Raw genomic sequence first — 18,743 nt, 5'->3', positions numbered from 1 at the left:
AAAAAATATATAAAATGTATAATTTTTGAGATATCACGAAGTTTCAGAAAGCACGATTGAATGTGTTGATCAAAGTTAAGTTTGTTATCAAAGATAACACCCAGATTTCTACACTGGGTTTTGATGCAACAGGATAGAAAACCTAAGTGAGAGGAGAATTGAGTTTAACGGAAGAAAGTTTTGAGAGAGCTGGTTTTTAACATCTATAAAACAGGATTATATTTTGACCAGTTGTGTTGTTGGAGTCTAACGAGAAATAAATCGGGGAGTCGTCCGCATCAAAATGCAAACTGATGTTGTATTTATGAAAGATTTGACCTAGAGGTAACATACAGTATAAATGGAGAATAATAAAGGGCCAAGGACTGAGACTTGAGGCACTCCATAGCAGAAATGGGAGGTGGAGGATTTATAGTCACCAATGGCCACACAGAATTTCCTATTAGAAAGATAGGAATAAAACCAATCTAAAACTGTACTTGATATGCCAACCCAGTGTTTATGACATTCAATTAAAGTCACATGGTCGACTGTATCAAAAGATGCAGTAAGATCTAAAAGCAATAAAACAGATGTTTGGCCATTGTCAGCTGCTAAAAGAATATCATTATGACCTCTAAGAAGTGCTGTCTCATTGCTTTGACCCGCCCTAAAACCTGGCTGAAATTTATCAAAGTGCCCATTGCCATTCATATAATCTGCCCAGCAACTATTTTTTCCAAGACCTTGGCCCCGAAGGGAAGTTTTGATAGTGGGAGGAAGTTATTTATAAGAATTTACATGCATGCATGCATCCTTTAATCTTGCACTAATATATCAGCTCAAATGGAGGCAGTATAATGAGTAGGTTTGACTGCATTTACATTTAGCCTTGTACTTGATATTCCTGATTAAGATGATTTGGTGATTTGGCACCAGTAAGTCATATCTACAGTACATTACCTTTGCTCCCTAATCAAAGCCAAAGATAATGTTATAGGTCCTTATTGCTTTAATATATGGTAGAAATGTCATGAGGAAGAGAGCATCAGGCATTTCACCCACAATCACAGGGACAAATCTTGGTAATAATCACTGACACTGTAGCAGCTACAACAGAATCCCCTCTTCGTGCATTAATGCTCCATCTGTCCTGCATTGTGTGTCTGCATAAAAGTCTTTCTTAAATGATCATTAGTGATCAGCAGTAGTTCAGCATGCTCTAAAAACTGACTCCTATTATGGCTACATTGGTACTGTATGTGGCATATGGTCCTTGCAAATGCCGCAGTCCACTGCAGAAACAGTTAACGTTCTGGGCTTTTCCATCGTAAAGTGAAGCGAAGCAAAGAGAATGAGGATGAGTAAATCTAACCCACAAACACCTTTTACAGGCTTAGGTGGATCATTGGGATGCAAGGTGTATATTCAGAGGCAGAGAGATGGGTGCAGGGGGTATAGGGGGTGGATAGATAAATGAATGGATGGTTGGATAGAGTGTGTAACATGGAAGAAAGATGGAGACAAAGGGAAACGAAGGAAATAGAAGAAAAAAGAGCAAAGACAACCTGAGAGAGATGTGAAATTTATGTTTTCATGTCTAAGTAAATCTGATGTGACATCATTAACATTTAGCACCCCCAATTGGTGAAGCATTCCCTCAGACCTTATCTTGACACTGCAGCTACAAAATGTAAAACACAAAAACACTGCTTAATATTTGTGAATACATGCATGTGCTGGATTAAGTTTTTTCATTTAAGACCATGTGTGTTTCTGTGAATTTGGGACTGATTCAATCAATGAATGAATAAATAATTAGTTAAGATTTCCGTCTTGCCATATCATTGGTCAATCTCATAAAGATGCTGCCTGCGGGTGTTGGTGCTCACTCAGCAGGCATAAGGAGGGAATATGTCTTTTAATATTTCGCCACTGACTAAAAAACACATCCCATCTCCAAAGTCAGTCAGTTTGTCAGGAATATCAAGATGATGTTATTTTCCCATGTAGTATAATAATTATAAATTATATATTAGCTTTCATTGATGAATCAAGCAGCATATCAACCTTTGATGACAAAAATGTGTTTATGGCTTTGTATAGCTACCAGTCTGCTGTTTATATTGTCTGTGCTGCTTTATTTTAGTGGTGCAGTTTCAAGTAATTAGTTCCCCCAGTGAGCTGCCTAATGAGGCGTGGATATGTCGCAGAGCAGCATGTGCATGCGTGCATCTGCCTGTGAGTGCGTATGTGTGTCTTTTAATATTTGTGTTTTTAATATACTGTGCTGCACCAGTATTGGTGCTCGTTAGGATGACTTGAAATGATTAAACTGAGCTGTTGTACCTAGCTTCGAGTTAGTCACCTGTCAGACAAATAATGGAAAGAGAATGAGTAGTGAGAAGGACAAAGAAAGGAAGAAAAGTGTTTGTGTGAGAAAAGAGCTAAAAGATGGAGAATGAGACAGACAAGAAGCAAGAATTATAGAAATACAGAGAAAAAACCTGTCAGCTTGGCTTTATGAATGAAGTGCAGGTATGAAAGGACGGAGAGATGGAGGGAAGGGGGGAGCAAACCTTTCCTGTCATTTACCTAATCCCTGTGTCGCATTTCTCATTCCCCAGTCTCTCTCTCCCCTCCATTTTGGCTGTCAGCTTCTTTCGTTTAAATGTATATCTGTGTCACTCCAAATTAAATTTTCACCTGTCCCCTCTCTGTCTCACTCCATTATTTCCTCCATCCTATCTCCATTATTCTATCTCTTCTCTTCCTCCTTCCTTTAAAACCCTCACCATCTGTCTCTCCCATCAAAACAAGATATTACACTTCTACCCAACAATAGATATCCCCCTCCTGCTCCAAAAGAGAAAGTGAAAACATATAAAACCATAATTTTCAGATTTATCTGTCACAGCCAGAAAAAATATAATCATGACTGTGTGGAGAGGTTTTAGGGGGGAACAGGGGGAAAAGTTGTGGTTTTGCAGCAGAAATGTATTTATGACCTGACCAAAATAAATGATATCATTATCTGCATACGGTTTTATCTTCTGTTTGTCTTGGGTACAGTGATAGTAAAGCTAAATAAGTAAAACAAATACAGATAAAAAACAAATGGTGATCAGGTCTCTTTTGTGTATCAGGCTACTGAATGCCAACAAAATCAACTGTCTGAGAGTCAACACCTTCCAAGACCTACAGAACCTCAACCTGCTATCACTGTATGACAACAAACTCCAAACGATCAGCAAAGGACTTTTCACCCCTCTACGCTCCATCAAGACTCTGTAAGTATTTACAGTGCACTTTTAGGATCTTAAGTGATGTGCAGTTTTGATTGCATTTCCGTCCACTGGTGTATGTTTATTAACCCAGGTTTCATTACATGATGACATTAAAACATGATTTAAAAAAAGAGAGAGAGGAACGGGGGGGAACATATTTCATATTATACATTAATCACTACAATGTTTAACAGTGTGTAGAGAAAATCAATTTTAAGTTTTTGCATATGGTGCTCAACAGAGGCTTCCACTCCATGAGTTCTGTTTATTCAAAACTAATCTCTGTCATACTTGAGACATAAAATACATCACTCCCTGTACACTCAAGGATTTCTCCAAGGAAATACATACCAGTCACTAGAGATTTACAGCAGATAATTTAAAAGCTTTGATGGATTTTGATTGAAGCAGGATTATCAGTGATGGAAATCGGTGATGAAAAGAATTAAATTAAAAAAATATTGTGGAGTACTACTATAACATACTGTATGACAACTGAGGCGACTGTAACTTTCTCTCTCTTTCTCTTTCTCTCACTCGTAGTCATCTGGCCCAGAATCCCTTCATGTGTGACTGTCACCTGAAGTGGCTGGCTGACTACCTGTTTGACAACCCCATTGAGACCAGTGGAGCACGCTGCAGCCACCCCAGAAGGCTGGCCAATAAACGTATCAGCCAAGTTAAAGGCAAGAAGTTCAGGTGCACAGGTAGGGGATGAGTTCACACACACACACACACACACACACACACACACACACACACACACAAACATGCAGGGGGTCACCTCTGAAGGTTAATAAAGACTGATCAGTTCAAAGATAAAATGTCAAGATGTACAGGTTAAACATTAGGAAGACCTATGTTGGTTTATGTGTGAACATAGAAACTGAAATTGATGTGTTTACTAAAACACACACACAAGCACACACATCAAGTATTCTCTATTTCTCTCTGCGGTAGTATTGCATTACTGTTATATCCTTTGATATGAGCCATGGGTCTCACTAATTACAGCACAGACCAATTCAGTATACTGAAGCAGCACAATAACTAACTCAGCAGGGACCGGGCGGGCATAGACTGTGATCGCCCACTTGTGCGAATGTGTAAAGTTGTGTGCGTATCGGCGCATGTGTGTTTGACTATATACACTTGACATCCTCAGTGCCTTTCTGCAGTGGCTCTTCAGTTTGCTTTCCCTGATTTAAATGTTATGCCGTTTTTTGGGCTCACTGGAAAATTAATTTTAATATCTCCTTACAGACATTTACAAGCTACTCGAGTTTTGTTCAAATGGTGGCTGCAAGCGAATCATTGGTTTACAAGGCAGTTTAGTGTTGCTACTGTAGTCCCAGCATTCACCTGTTGTGCACCTTAACTGTATACTAAATTGGATTGTACTAATAAAGATTATCATATACAGAATGTATCAGAAGAGGAAATTTGAATGAACTCTCTGGAGGAGGCCACTTTATATTCATTTAATAAGCAGCCCAATTTAATAGCATACATGATTTGATATTATTAAGGATATTATGTATTTTTTAGAATGACCTTCATAGATGTCCAACAAAATTGGTGGTATATATAAGTATTTCATTTGTGTTATCAAGTTGTCACCTTTCATCATAGATGTCTGGTTGTCTTAGGACTGTGGCACATAGAGAAAAAGAGAGAGAAAAGACAGAAAAACTGAAAATCCAAAAAACACTAAGCACAAGCACTAAAGCAGTAAAAAAAGTGTGCAGACTAAAGACTTCCAGGCTATTTGGAGACATGAGATTTTCACCCCCTCTTCTCTCTAAAACGGTGTGTCCCAGCCTAACTTTGGCACACAAAAAATAGCATAACCCATACCATTAAATGTTGAAGCCTTTTATCCAAAGTGCTTTGCTGCATCATGAGGACATGTGGTGCATTTTTAGCATGGAAGGTCTCAGTGGTGTCAGCAAGTCCCTAATGTTAGTGCTCTGCCCATAGAGCTATTAAAGATAACTAGATTACAAATGCTCCTAAAGCTGGTTATGGCTCTCCTCTTTGCTTCAGCCCTTCCTCACTGCAGTCCCATGCCTCTCCTTGCATCTCCTCTTCCTCTCTGGACGTGTCTGGATATTTTCGCTATTGGTGGGCAGTTCTCTGGTCCCGCCCCCCCTTCCTGTATGGATCTGCAGCTGTCTGTTGCCTCTCCTATCCTGTATGGACCCTGCCCCTGACTGACTGGTGCAGCTCTCTGTTGCTCCGCCTTCCTCCTGTGTGGACCTGCATTCTGATTGGTTCGTGCAGCTGTCTCTTGTGCTTGATCTAACCATGTGGCCCCGCCTATTGTGACATCACATGGTTCCGTCAAGCGCCAGGGACCGCCTAGCACACACCCACCTGCCTCCCCCAGCCAATCACATGCCTTGGAGCAGAAATTAAGGGTTGCTTTATGTTCGTTTGCCTTAATGTGAGGGGTTTCTGATACATGGGACTCTAACTGCAGTTGAAATAAATGGACGTCAGTGAATCAGAATATGTCAATTAGTAATGAATAGCAATTTAGAAACACCATGAATGCTCAACTGCCGGCAATAATTTGAGCTTTTCTCAACAGACGCTCCTACTTTTTCCTTATTGTTGTTTTCTTTGGATTGACATATTTTTGTGGAGTAAACCACATAAGAGAAATGCTTGTTAAGGTGCAGTCAAAAAGGATTTTGCTCCCTATTCAGTTTGATTAAGAATAGGGGGAGACATGTTTGCTTCCATTTGCAAGTTCAGTCTGATTGGCATTGACATTGAAATCTGTCCTTTGTCCAACCAACATGAGGGAGAGGATCGGGTTGACTTCTTATTGACCTCCCACTACAGCCAAGCAGTAGTGAGGACAACGATAGAGGTTAATGATAAAAACGTGCTTGATAAGAAACTGTACAATTTACAATATGGTAGACTGTTGTTGTTTGCCATGTAGCTACACTAGTTCCTGCAACTTTACCCAACTATTTCCTGTTCCAACTATTTTTCGCAACACCACGGGAGTAAATTTTGTCTGGTGAAATCTGGTCTGACTGCACCTGTACACCTGCTTCCACTGTAAAATTGTCCAATGGCATGGCAATGCTTTAGTGACTAGCATGGCTGATCCCACCGCCTCTGTACAGACCCCTTCGCTCTTCTCTGCTCCAACTGAAGAAACTTAAAAAAAAACTCAAACCAACATTTTGTTCCTTTAGTATATAAACAAACTCCACAACCTCTATTCTTTGCTGCCTTCCATACCTTCACTCTTTTACTCCTTACTCCCTCCTGTGCTCTTTCCTCTCTGTCACTTTGCCAACCAACAAGGTTTGTGGCAGCCCAGAGACATCATTCCAACATAATCTGCCTTTGGAAGGAGCTAACCAGCCACTTCTCCCCACAGATAGACATTATTTGAAGGTTGTTCATAGCAAATTACCTCCCAATAGGTTGGCTTTAGTTGTTCGACAATGACAAGCAGATAAAGCAGATAAGCCATAAAATGCGTGTGCCAGGAAAGAGTGGAGACAGACTGAAAGAAAAAAGAGGAAAAACATTAGTCTGTCCCAATATAAGAGCAGTCTGATAGGGTAGAAGTGAAAACCAGAAAAGGTTAAATTGACAGAACAAATAAACAAACAAGGTTAGGGAGAGAGAGGGGAAAAGAAAGCGGTAATAACTGTTAGAACTATAAAGAGTGCATGTGATGTCCAAATACAAGTGCCTCATGATGAAAACCAGGTCTATTCCAAAGCCACTACCAGCCATAAATAAATCTGCTCACATTATATCTAAATAACAGAAGTGGTCTCTGGCACACCTTAAACAAAAACATCCGGGATTAAGCCACATTTATCTACAGTATGATTCCATAAACGACCTGGATCTCTGTTTGCTAATGTGATTTACAGTGGTAGTCATGCAGATTTACCCCTCCCTGCATCAGCCCTGTGCCTACCCTAAAGTACAGTGCTGCCGGAGCAAATGCAGCATGTTCTTTTTAATAAGTGAAGAAGATATGGGTCATTTTAGAATCGATCACTCATATCTTGCAAATGACTGGCCATGTTAATTATGTTTTACAACCTTTGACAGCTGAAATTAGAATGAAAGTTGAATTTTCCAAACAATTAAACTCCAACAAGAAACTGTTTAGACAGATAGTGATAGTCTGGCAGAAGAAGCAAGACTTCTGACATGGCTACACCAGGATGTGCATGTCTTCTTTTTTTACTATTTGTGTAAATTAATTCGGATAATATGTTGTTCTTCATTATAAGGTATAGGAATATCTTCATTCTTATTTGGATCTTTTGTCTCCCTGATGTCTCCCGTTGTTTATCTCTCTTTCCTTCTCTCTTTTTACCTTTCTTGTTTTAATTTTACCTGCCTTCTCTTCCCTTTCTACGTGTTTCTGTCTGTCCTCTCCAATGCTACTACTCACGTCACTTTGTCTCTCTTTTGGTCTCTCTGTTCCTCTTCTACAGGTCAGGAAGATTATCGCAGCCGTCTGAGTGGCGAATGTTTCCAGGATCTGGTATGTCCAGAGAAATGTCGCTGTGAAGGCACCGTTGTTGACTGCTCCAATCTCAAACTGACCCGTTTACCTCCACACATCCCTGAACACACCACAGACCTGTAAGTCAGTTTCATTTTTACACACACACACAAACACACACATGCAAAGACATAATGAAATATCAGATTGAGCAGTATAACACATGGCTGTGTTATACTGCTCTAACCTGAAACTGCGCCACCACCCGTCCTTTAACATGCCACAGACCTGTCAAGAAGTTTTTCACTTTCAGGCACATGCACACTTAAAAACACATGCATGAAGGTTTGCATATATGCAAAAAAAATACACAAATGCACACAATGCACATGTAAGTCTGCCTTTCTTTCTCTGCTTCTCTCAGAGCAGTACCATGAACGTCACTTTTCATTTTTAGCTCCCAGACCAAAATGCCTCTCAACAGTCTTTTCCATCTCCCTCCAAGTCCCAAAGGAGCCATCATGATGTCTGGCGAAGGGTCTCACACTAGAATACTGAATAGTCCCATGGATCATTCATTTTATCGCTGAAAAATGGAAAGGGAGTAACAGATAACACGCAACAGGAATACCATAATCTGATTGTGAGAAAGCTTAAAAAGTGTTTGTATTTTCAGATTCTGTTAGAGTCACTGACGAAATAAGCGTGTTAGTATGTAAGATGGTGGTGAAGAGGTTATAATAATATGTCTTCAAAGAAAAATGAAGGGTAGCTGTGCATAATTCATTGGAGGTATTGAAAATAAAGCATGACATTAAATGTAATGAGATTGCTGTGATGTGATTTGAAACAGAAATGGTCAAAAACTGCTCATAAGTCATCAAATACACAGATGATGGAGACCAAGAAATGTTTCTCTGATTCAAACCCATGACACAAGAAAAGTGTGTTGTCGCTAATTTTGCTTTGACCTTGATCAAATATTCAATAAGCTCAATAATATTTCCAGAGAGGAAATAGGAATCCAGCCAAAAGCAAAGTTGTGCCTAATCAGTGACAGCTTTAAAATCTAGGTGACAGTTTCTGCCATATCACTGTGGTACAAAAGAATAGCTGCAGAGCGAGAGAGACCACTGCAGCATTATTGCAGATGCAGAATGGTTATGAGTTAGTTGTATAATGTTGAATTCAACCATGGCTGCCGCTTTAGATAACTAATAATCCCACAGACCATTACCCCCCCTACGCTCTCTGTCTGCTCCTGTTTCTCTCTGTGAACCCTGGTATCCTCCAAATCTCCTTCCAATTCTCTATATCCATTCCCAGGGTGCTTCTTGTCAAAAATATAAACTTCGTCCTTTATGGTTAGTTAGAGGGCACATCAAAGTTTCCACTATTTTTGACACCCTCTTTCTCTTTTACCCACGTTTTCCTTAAGTACACAATGAAAGCTACAAACATTCAGTCACAGAAACACACACACGCACACACACAGCCCGCCAGTTGTGCCCCACATAACCTACCTTATCAGGGGAAATCAGGGGAGGTTGTGGCCAAAGTGAAGGCTTATATTTTTTTCTCTCTTGCTTACTTCTGTCTGTCTCTCAGCCTCTTTCTTTCTTTGCCATAAAAATCCTTGACATATGCTGTAGGCCTTGAGGGTGTACAATAAGTATGAAAGAAGAGTCCTACTTGTATTTTAAATGTACAGGACATTCTGAGTTGATATTGAGGGCATTACATCACAAGGTAAAGAGATTAGAAATAGAAATATAATATAAATCATCTACATTTTCCAACCCGCTGTAAAAGAAGTCTAATTTTCCTGTCGTCGCCAGTCTGCTTTGGACTTGAAATACATTATTTCAGTTTGGCTTTATCGAAGTTGATCCATCTTTTAAATCTCCCTGTATCTCATTAGAAAGTGTCCCCTCTAGCTGAACTTTCACTTTCTTTTCCTCAATTTCAGTCTCTCTACCTCATTCACACTCACTCACACACATATACACAAAGACAATCTTTTTATCAGCACCCTTTTAGTACAAATTGCCTCAATAAAGCAGATGTCTAGCTTCCTATCTCTCAAACAGTTTTCCCTTGGCTTAGGGCAGCATGGGTATTGATGACCGCATAGAAAAGATTCATTGCCTACTCTTCTCTTCTCTTCTAAAATATGTTAAGCAAAGAACCTCCCTCCTCTGGTTCCATATAATACTTCAACAGTCACTAAAGGCCTCTTAACCTTCACACGGTCATTCCTCCCTCACATGCGGTCTCTCTTTATCTTGTTTTTTTTGTGTGTGTTTTTGTGTGCATGTTTGTGTGTGTGTGTTGACTTCTAAGCAGTTTGTTTCATGAAAGAATAAATGTCTAACTCCCTCTCTCTATCTTTCTCTCTGTAGGCGGTTAAACGACAATGAGATCGCTGTCCTGGAGGCTGCAGGGACGTTTAGGAAGCTGCCTAACTTGAAGAAGATGTACGTGTGCTTTTGAATGAAGCACTTCTAATGGTTTTTTTTTTCTATTATGTTTAGGGCTACAAGTGCTTGTTGTTTTATTTATTTATTTACTTATATATTCACCAAATTCTTTCGCTGAAATGGAAGTAAAGACAGTAAGAGGTGGATGATTTTCTTATTCATCACAGGAGAATCTGTTTGGATGTTTTAGACGCACATTTCATTGTCTCTTATTGAGCACCCCGCCACCACCCCCTTTATATAATGCTGATAAACGAAGGGATGGATGAATGCAAGCAAGAAAAACTAGAGGTTAAATAAAAAAAATCAGGAAGGAGGGGAAAAATAAAGAAGCAAGGATTACAACAAGACAGAGGTGAGGAAAAAAAAAATATGCAGAGAGAACAGGTATGACCAAGAGCGAGGCATGAGCGGAGAAGGAGTGGCTGAAGACAAGAGAGAGGATGGAAGGGATGGACAGAGATGGAGAGAAAGACGGAGTGGGTGGGAAACATGGAGGAAGCGAATATTAAATGGAAATAGAAGATGGGCCTTCACTTCAGATTTACAGTCAGTCCTTATCTACAACCTACTCTAAGTTTTTGTGTGTGTGTGTGTGTGTGTGTGTGTGTGTGTCAGAGTGAGATAGAGAAAGACAGAGCAGAGACCAGCAGTTGATTTATTGGAGAGGAAATTGCTAACCATCTAGCAGTGTCACTGACGATATAGATTGGCTAGCACTCATTTCCATTTTCCTTCTCTCAATTCCTTCCGTCTCTCCTACATCTCCTCTCCTCTTCTCTTCCCTTCTCCCCTGTCCTCTCTTCTTCTCTCCTCCGTGAAGCTGATAAGAAGCAGTACAAAACTAGCTATGAATGAAAGCCACAGTGGTTGTGATGGCTATCATCTCAAGTTATTGTCTCAGTGGCCATTGCTCTCTTCTCATTTGAATTTTTCCTCATTGTGTGTGTGCAAGGAAGAGAGATAACAATCATTTTCAGTTGTCTGTGACCACTTGTCTCATTTACTTTTATGTGTCTATGTGTGCTATGTGAGTTATAGCGATGGCTTTAAGCTGTTGTCTCCTATCAGAAAATCTATTGTACAAGACGAGGACATTAAGATGAAAGAGAGAAGAGTTAACATTTATTAGTTGAAGGGATATGATTGATTACTACAATTAAATTGGGAATACTGTGTATACGTGTGTGTTTAACACTTTGTTTATATGTGTATACATGTGTACTTGTTTGTAGTTTTCCCTCTGGTCGTGTTTATTGATATATTTTAAAGAGTATGTATCCTGAATTTATTGTACTTAGAGAGCAGGTAAACCTACATATAAATACTATAACAAATCTGTTCATCATCATTTCTTTCTTCTTCTTGCAGCAACTTAAGCAACAATAAGCTGCGGGACATCCGTGAGGGTGCTTTTGATGGGGCGGGTGGAGTTCTGGAGCTGCTGCTGACGGGGAACAAGCTAACTGGGCTGCAGGGACGCATGTTGAAAGGCCTGACTGGCCTGAAAACTCTGTAAGGCCTACAACAGTGTGTGTGTGTGTGCGTGTGTGTGTGTACAGCAGTATATTTATGTGAGTAGTGGTCTGCTTACTCAGACAATTATGTTATCATGTAGGCTACATGTAACTCCCACAAGTTAAAATGTTCTTCCCAGCGCTCTGCAGAATGCTAATGCTAATGAGCTTGAATTATGTAAAAGCTTGTTTTTCTATAGCAAAAGCACAACATTAAGAACAAAGCAAGTTCTCCTGATGCACAAATGGAATCACATTATTTAAAACTTCAAAGCACACGGCATAATTACACTAAACTTAAGTTTAAAAAAGCCCTTATATACTGTGCGACAGCATTAAAAACATGTCTAACATGTAGTGGCAAAACAACGGTCATTCACAGGGTCAACAACAGTCATGTTGGATATGTTTTTAATCATGTGAATAAGTGCTTCTTAACCTATCTGTACAGCAACGCAGCATGTCGTCGAATGTAGATTACTTGTCCAATTTACTTTCTGGGTGCTAATCTCTCAAGAAATTGGCCAGCAAGTATTGTTATGGTTGTGACTGCTAGCTGTTAACCATCTTATACCATGCAGACAATGACTTGTTACTATTACTGACTAATGATGGACTTCATTAACTTTTTCTGTCCCAGACTAAAAAGAGGAGGCTGTTAGTCACTCACCCTGAAATCAAGGCTAATGACAGCATATTGTTGTTCCTCTAATTTAGGCACCCACCATAAATAGGCTAGTGTCCAATTAGGAGTTACAAGATAGTGTACAAAGTCATGAGCTAATGTTGTCTGTGTATGCTCAGTAATGACTACCTAATGCTATCATGTTTATATATATGCTGGCTAATGACTCTCTAATGGCATCATGGCTGTCTCTGTATTATGTTAAGAGGCTCCATGCTCCAGTCATAGCCTTGCTAACTAGGTTAGCCTGTCCCAGAGATAGCTAATTCTAACTAACTCAGTTAGCCTGGTCCCACATGACAGCATGTCAAAGGCTAATGTCATATTACAAACTCTGTCATGGTTGTCATATGGGGACTGTTTTGAATTTACCCTGTTTTATCTTTTGTCCGTGTCATTATATGTTCTTTCATCCTCTTTATTTGTCTCTTTTTATCCGCCCAAAATACATACATTTTTATAGTCAGGACATAGGGCCTATTTAGCCACATTTCTTCCCTTATCTATCTCTATCTGATATTTCTGAAATTTGAGAAAAGAAAAGGTTCTATCTCAAAAATCAATATAAAACCTGGTGCTATAAAGCAAAGCACCAGTCAGTGCTTGAAATGTAGACAGGAGGACCAATCAGGTTCCACCTCATTACCATGTGACCTCACTGCTCTGTAGCTGTGGTTAAGTGAGCTGAAAAGATTATGAAATGTTCAATCTAAAGTGAAACCTTCAAACTGATTTTTTAAAATCAAAATAATTATGTATGCCACTGATAAAGTCACCAACTGAGTTAAAGTCAGTTTTTTTTTAATCTTGTTTGAGCTCAGTGAGAATCTGATTTTTGCTTTTAACTACCACCTTGTCAGCTAGCTTGCTGAATTTAATCACACAGTTAGCACAGTTGTTATCAATAATTACTGTTATTATTAGTGACTTAAGTTAATATGTGAGAATATGAGATACATTCAGGCTGCTAGCTTATTGTCCAAAAACTATTAAACATACATCAGTGAGTCAGAATGTTGAACTGGGACAAAGAACATGGAAATTGTAGTTTATTTTGACCCAATTCTGCTGTAAATACTTACTCAGGCACCAAATATTTCTTAATCCTCAGTTAGCAAGAAATGCATTATTTATTCCAGTTTGAGCAACAGCTTATACAACAAAAAACCTATATGTGTGACCTATTTTTACACATCTATCGCCTTTGTAGAAGCCAAAAGGCTTGGAGCTGAATGCCACAGAGAGGGTAGGAAAGTCGGAAAGTATTGAGAAATAAAGAAGGCATTGTTGGTTTTGCTGTTAATGGGATTTGTTGACAATACGAAAAATATAGAATAACCCCAGTCTTGTCCTTTAATGACTAGTCTCCCAAAGGTAAAACTAAATGTGCAAACAGCAACTTTTTAGCATTTATTTTACTAAATACCCTTCATTTTTATTTCCAGAATGCTGCGGAGCAACCAAATCACCTGCATTGACAACACTACGTTTACGGGTCTGAGCTCAGTTCGCCTGCTGTCTCTGTATGACAATAGGATCTCCAGCATCGCCCCAGGAGCTTTCTCCACCCTGCACTCCCTGTCCACCATGTGAGTCTTATCTGTCAACCTTTGTCCCTCTTTTTATTGCTTTTTAAAAAATTTCCATACCATTATTCCCACTATCTCTCAACGTGTGTGACAATCTCCATCTTTAAATCTGGCCAAGTCTCCCCCTCCTTTGTCTCTGCTTCTGTCTTTATCTCTCCCTCTCTGTATCTGTTCCCCTAATTTTTTTTTCAGAGCCTAGCCAAGCTGTGGGAGCTATCTAGCATGCAACACATACGCACACATACACACATTTGCACACATGTTGCTCTCTGGACACTGTTCTCCTCACAGATGCTCTCCATCATTATTGACTAGATTGGTCTAGATCCCAGGACATTTGTTATCAAGCTAAATATATTTCAGCATCTGCACACACACAGACAGATGGACACACACACACACAGATGGACACACACACATAAGAGCATCACATAAGAGATGCACACACCTGGTGCGACCAAGACAGGAACTCTTGAATGGCATAATCTTTTAAGTGTGTGGGTCTGTGTGCATGTGTACGTTTTCATTTGTGTGAAGATGGTGACTGGTGTTTAGTCTGTGCAGAGAAGTACAGAAACAACTGCCATGAAGTAAAGTAATGACAACTATTAACCTGCCACATAACATTATTGTCATGAAGGAGACAGTGGGAGGTAAGGAGGCAGGACAGATGCGTGTATGTGAGTGTGTGTGTGTTTCTTCAGTCCTCTGGCCACCCATATATGTGAAGGTTGTAAAAAATAGATGTTATCAGCTCAATAAAACATTACAGGTTGATTTCTTTTTTCTACCGTGAACACACAGACGTACCATGCCAAAAAAGACGTCCCCTCACATCCTAATCTACTCTCACTTTCTGTTCCTTCATCTATTCCTACCTCACTTATTCTGCCTTGTTCTTGCTCTCTGTCCTGCTATGTACCTGTCATCTATGATTCAAGTTTCTGCTTGAGTCTTTTGGGAGAAAAGGTGGGAAAACAGGAGTGGGAAAAGAGGGGGGGGGGGGGGGGGGGCGGATAGATGGATGCATTGTTGCATAAACTAAGGTTTGCTCAGTGGGAGTGCTGGTGATTATTGCTAAACAAATGGAAATATAATATATTTCCTTCATCCCTGTCCTTAATTTTGCATTCAACACCTGAATATTTGGTGGCATTAAAGAAAGATGGACAGTTTTTATTTTTACAGCCTCACAAACACATTCTTTGTTCATTTTCCTTTTATTTTCCTCCCTTGTTCTCTCCTACTATGTCTAATGTCTGTCTACATTTTTAGTGCATTGTTTCCCAATAGAGTTTGTCCATTTAATTAAAAGATTAACACCTTAAAAAGGAAGGAAGGGATTTAGCTTAGGCCTGGTTGTGAGGTCATTTCATTACAAGGAAATAAGCAAATAACTTGTCCCTATCTATAGCAGCACACCATTAATAATGCAGCACAAATAGCAACATTCAGGTTCATTAGTTTAACAGTAGACATGGTGAACGACAGTATGTCTCTCACACATCTCTAGACACAATTTGAAGGCACACAATCATCATTTAAGAGATATGGTGTTCTAATATACAACTATACTGCTAAAATTACATTTGTATTTCTACTATCCATTTTTAGAAAAAAGCTACATTTCTGTTCTTAGTAAACTCTTTATATTGTCATAGAATGTAACAGCACCAATAAATTTACTGTACTGAATTGTGTTTCAAGGCATCAGCTGTGAGCTGACAAACAAAATCATAAACTGATGATTTTATAATGTTACAATGTTGCCTGCAAAAGTTTCATAATTTCATACACTGAACAATATATTCCTTTCTTTATTTTTATTTCCCATTATAAAACTTTTGATTGAGCTTCACCAGACATGAGTTTTTGGTCAAATTACATCCGTCTCATAACATAAATCATAAAATGGGACTGCAATGGAAGACATAATCATTGATATCTTTTTGGAGCATCTCTAGCAATATTTGCCACTAACAAGAAGAAAGATCATATAAGCACGCAGTTCTTTTTCACCATGTTGTAGGATTTTTGTGTGATAAAGTCCCACATTTCAAAAATTTCTAAAAGTTACATCTCACTGTCACCTGGATGTGCCAGAAGAGAGAAGATGCGTGAAGCAGCTTTAAGTACACCGTCTGTCTAGTACAGTTTGTGCTGCTGGTGCTACCTGCCATCCCACCCCTCTCAGTTTAAATATGGCTCAGCATAAATATTACATGAGCAGCTACAAAAGCAACAAAATGCAGCGAGAAGTGATCAAAAATGAATAAAATGAACAGATAACCTTTTTTCTTTTCTTTCTCTTTCACGATTTCTCTCACTCTGCCACCTTTTCTCTCCCATTCTCTGTATCTCATTTACTTTACAAAACAAATAGAAATAACTGATAACCTTTTCTCTTTGCCTCTCTTTTGTTCGCTGTCTCTCCCCACCCCTCTACGCCTCTACCCTACCTCTCTTTGTCTTCCATCTAAATGTATTCAAGTTTATGACTTACCGAAAACAGCAGTTGTACCTATGTGGTTTGCAGTGTACCATAGAAATTACAACACTCATAAAGAGTAATTTATGATCTCAAAATTGGAATTGGCTCCTTGTATAAGTTGCTAAAAATCTCTCTCTCTCTTGCTTTGTGTCCCTTTTTCAGCTTTCTTTATTGTTGTGCACTTTAGCCACAGTCTTATCATGGGTCATGGTAATCTGTGGAGACTGCAGCACCTATATTTTATTTATGAGGGCAAAATCAAAAAAGGTTTGCATCATTTTTCCATGATGGAACCATTATACTGCAGAGACATAAATGCACTGTAACTATAATCGTACAGCAACATTTTTAAGATGCTGTCAGTATTTATGTCCATTTCTTTCTTTTTTTCCAATATCCAGTGTCAATTATTTCCTTTTCATTTTCTATCTCTTTCCTTTCACAGAAACCTCTTGTCCAACCCGTATGTGTGCGATTGCCACTTGGCCTGGCTGGGTCAGTGGCTGAAGAAGACCAGGGTGGTCAGCGGAAACCCTCGCTGCCAGAAGCCAGCCTTCCTGAAGGAGATCCCCATCCAGGATGTGGCAACACCGGACTTCACATGCGACGGTGAGCCTATTTCCCTCTCTCTCTCTCTCTCTCTCTCTCTCTCTCTCTCTCTCTCTCTCTCTCTCTCTCTCTCTCTCTCTCTCTCTCTCTCTCTCTCTCTCTCTCTCTTTCTGCACTTACAATGGGCTTATGGTTTGTTTTTGTTTATTTCTTTGGCCCTGTTAAAACATAATTGGAAACAGAAGTGCTTAGACAAAATCATGACATGAAAGAAGATTAACACAGAATTGTGTTGTGAACAACACTTGAAATTTTATAGAACTGGTCTATCAAGTTACACAGGATGTGCAGCGAGCATTTACAGTGGCAGAAAATCAAAAAGGTCCCAGCCTGAAACCTGAAAACAAATGACATGTGTCAATCAGCAGTCATGTGTCCTGTACATATAAGAGCATGAGCCAAATGACTGAATATTAAATGTCGTTACATCATATTTACTCAGTCAAAGTATTAAACATAATTCTACATTTTTCAAAACTGGCCTTTTAAAGGAAATTACCTGAGGAAAGTTAATTAATTTGTGAATATAATGTCCAACATGTTGTAGCTTGGAAAAAGTTATTTGATGGGACATAAAGGTTGGTCATAGGAGGAAAGAAAACAGGGCTCCAAATGACTCGGATATAACTGAGAAATTCCTGCTGCTAGGGAAAAGGAGTTGCTCTTAAGGATACTTTGCTGATAAAAAAAGCAAAGCGGGCATGAGTTCATTCCAGATCCTTGTCTTTTTGTATCAAAATTGAACAACCCTACCAGATAGTCATTGAGAAACTTTCTGCATCCTATGTCTTAAGCCAGCAGATGTGCACATGCGAGTACATTCTCAGCAGGGTATTGTGAGGACAGAATAATCAGTAACCACTGGCAAACAGCAGCCTTAGATGACATCAGTCTGTGGTTTCTACAATGATGCTACTGTTACCACGACGATGCCTGCCTATAGCGACGAAGGCTGTCATCTTGGCCGCCAAGTTTGACGCCATTGACAAAGTGTGGTCTGCTATCTATTACATCTTTCTCCTTTTTTCCCCCCCTTTTCTTGTTTTTTTTTTTTGGCTTTACATTTTAAACTCCGGTTGTCCGGTGTCCTTTTTTCTCTCTTTCCATCTCGCTGTGCTTTTCTCTCCCTCCTGAGTTTTTTTGAATTCATTACACTTTTCCAATTTCCTGTAGCTGTGCTGCAACCATTTACTGAAAATGAGTTTGGAAAGTAGTTAGCTGGTTGGCTCAAGTAAGGGAAATCTAAGATGGTATCAGATCTTAATATTCACTCTTGCATCTTGCCTACACATACAGAGACACTAGCAAATCTCACTTCAATCTCACTGAGCTGCACAAACATAAATTTGAATGGTTGCGATCACACTCAAACCTTTGTGAGGACATTACAATGGTTACACTGAATGTCTAATCTTGACCTTGCGCAATACCTACAGTAAAACAGAAAGCCTGGAAGAACTGAGGAGCAGCTATGCAGACTTAAACGAGAGGAAATCTTTTGTGCAAAATGTATGTTATGTGGTCTTTTTTTACCCTGTTGACATACTATTCTGATATGGATTCTCTTTATTTCTTTGTTTCACAGTTAAGGCTCAGACACACTAATCG

At 39.3% G+C, this 18,743-nt stretch overlaps 1 protein-coding gene across 3 annotated transcripts in view; it reads left to right on the top strand.

Moving 5' to 3' along the window:
* The window catches only part of slit3 (slit homolog 3 (Drosophila)), a 261,998-nt gene that overhangs the window by 195,314 nt on the left and 47,941 nt on the right, over positions 1-18,743 (top strand). For all 3 annotated transcript variants that reach the window (XM_042418724.1, XM_042418725.1, XM_042418726.1), the window contains 7 exons: positions 3,126-3,269; positions 3,810-3,973; positions 7,754-7,904; positions 10,167-10,241; positions 11,616-11,759; positions 13,892-14,035; positions 16,972-17,135. In XM_042418724.1, the coding sequence (XP_042274658.1) occupies positions 3,126-3,269; positions 3,810-3,973; positions 7,754-7,904; positions 10,167-10,241; positions 11,616-11,759; positions 13,892-14,035; positions 16,972-17,135 (986 nt within the window). The remainder of the gene's footprint in view (positions 1-3,125; positions 3,270-3,809; positions 3,974-7,753; positions 7,905-10,166; positions 10,242-11,615; positions 11,760-13,891; positions 14,036-16,971; positions 17,136-18,743) is intronic.

The sequence above is a fragment of the Thunnus maccoyii genome, chromosome 8 (assembly GCF_910596095.1).
Source record: "Thunnus maccoyii chromosome 8, fThuMac1.1, whole genome shotgun sequence".
NCBI lineage: Eukaryota > Metazoa > Chordata > Actinopteri > Scombriformes > Scombridae > Thunnus > Thunnus maccoyii.
This window is presented reverse-complemented; position numbering and strand designations above follow the sequence as displayed.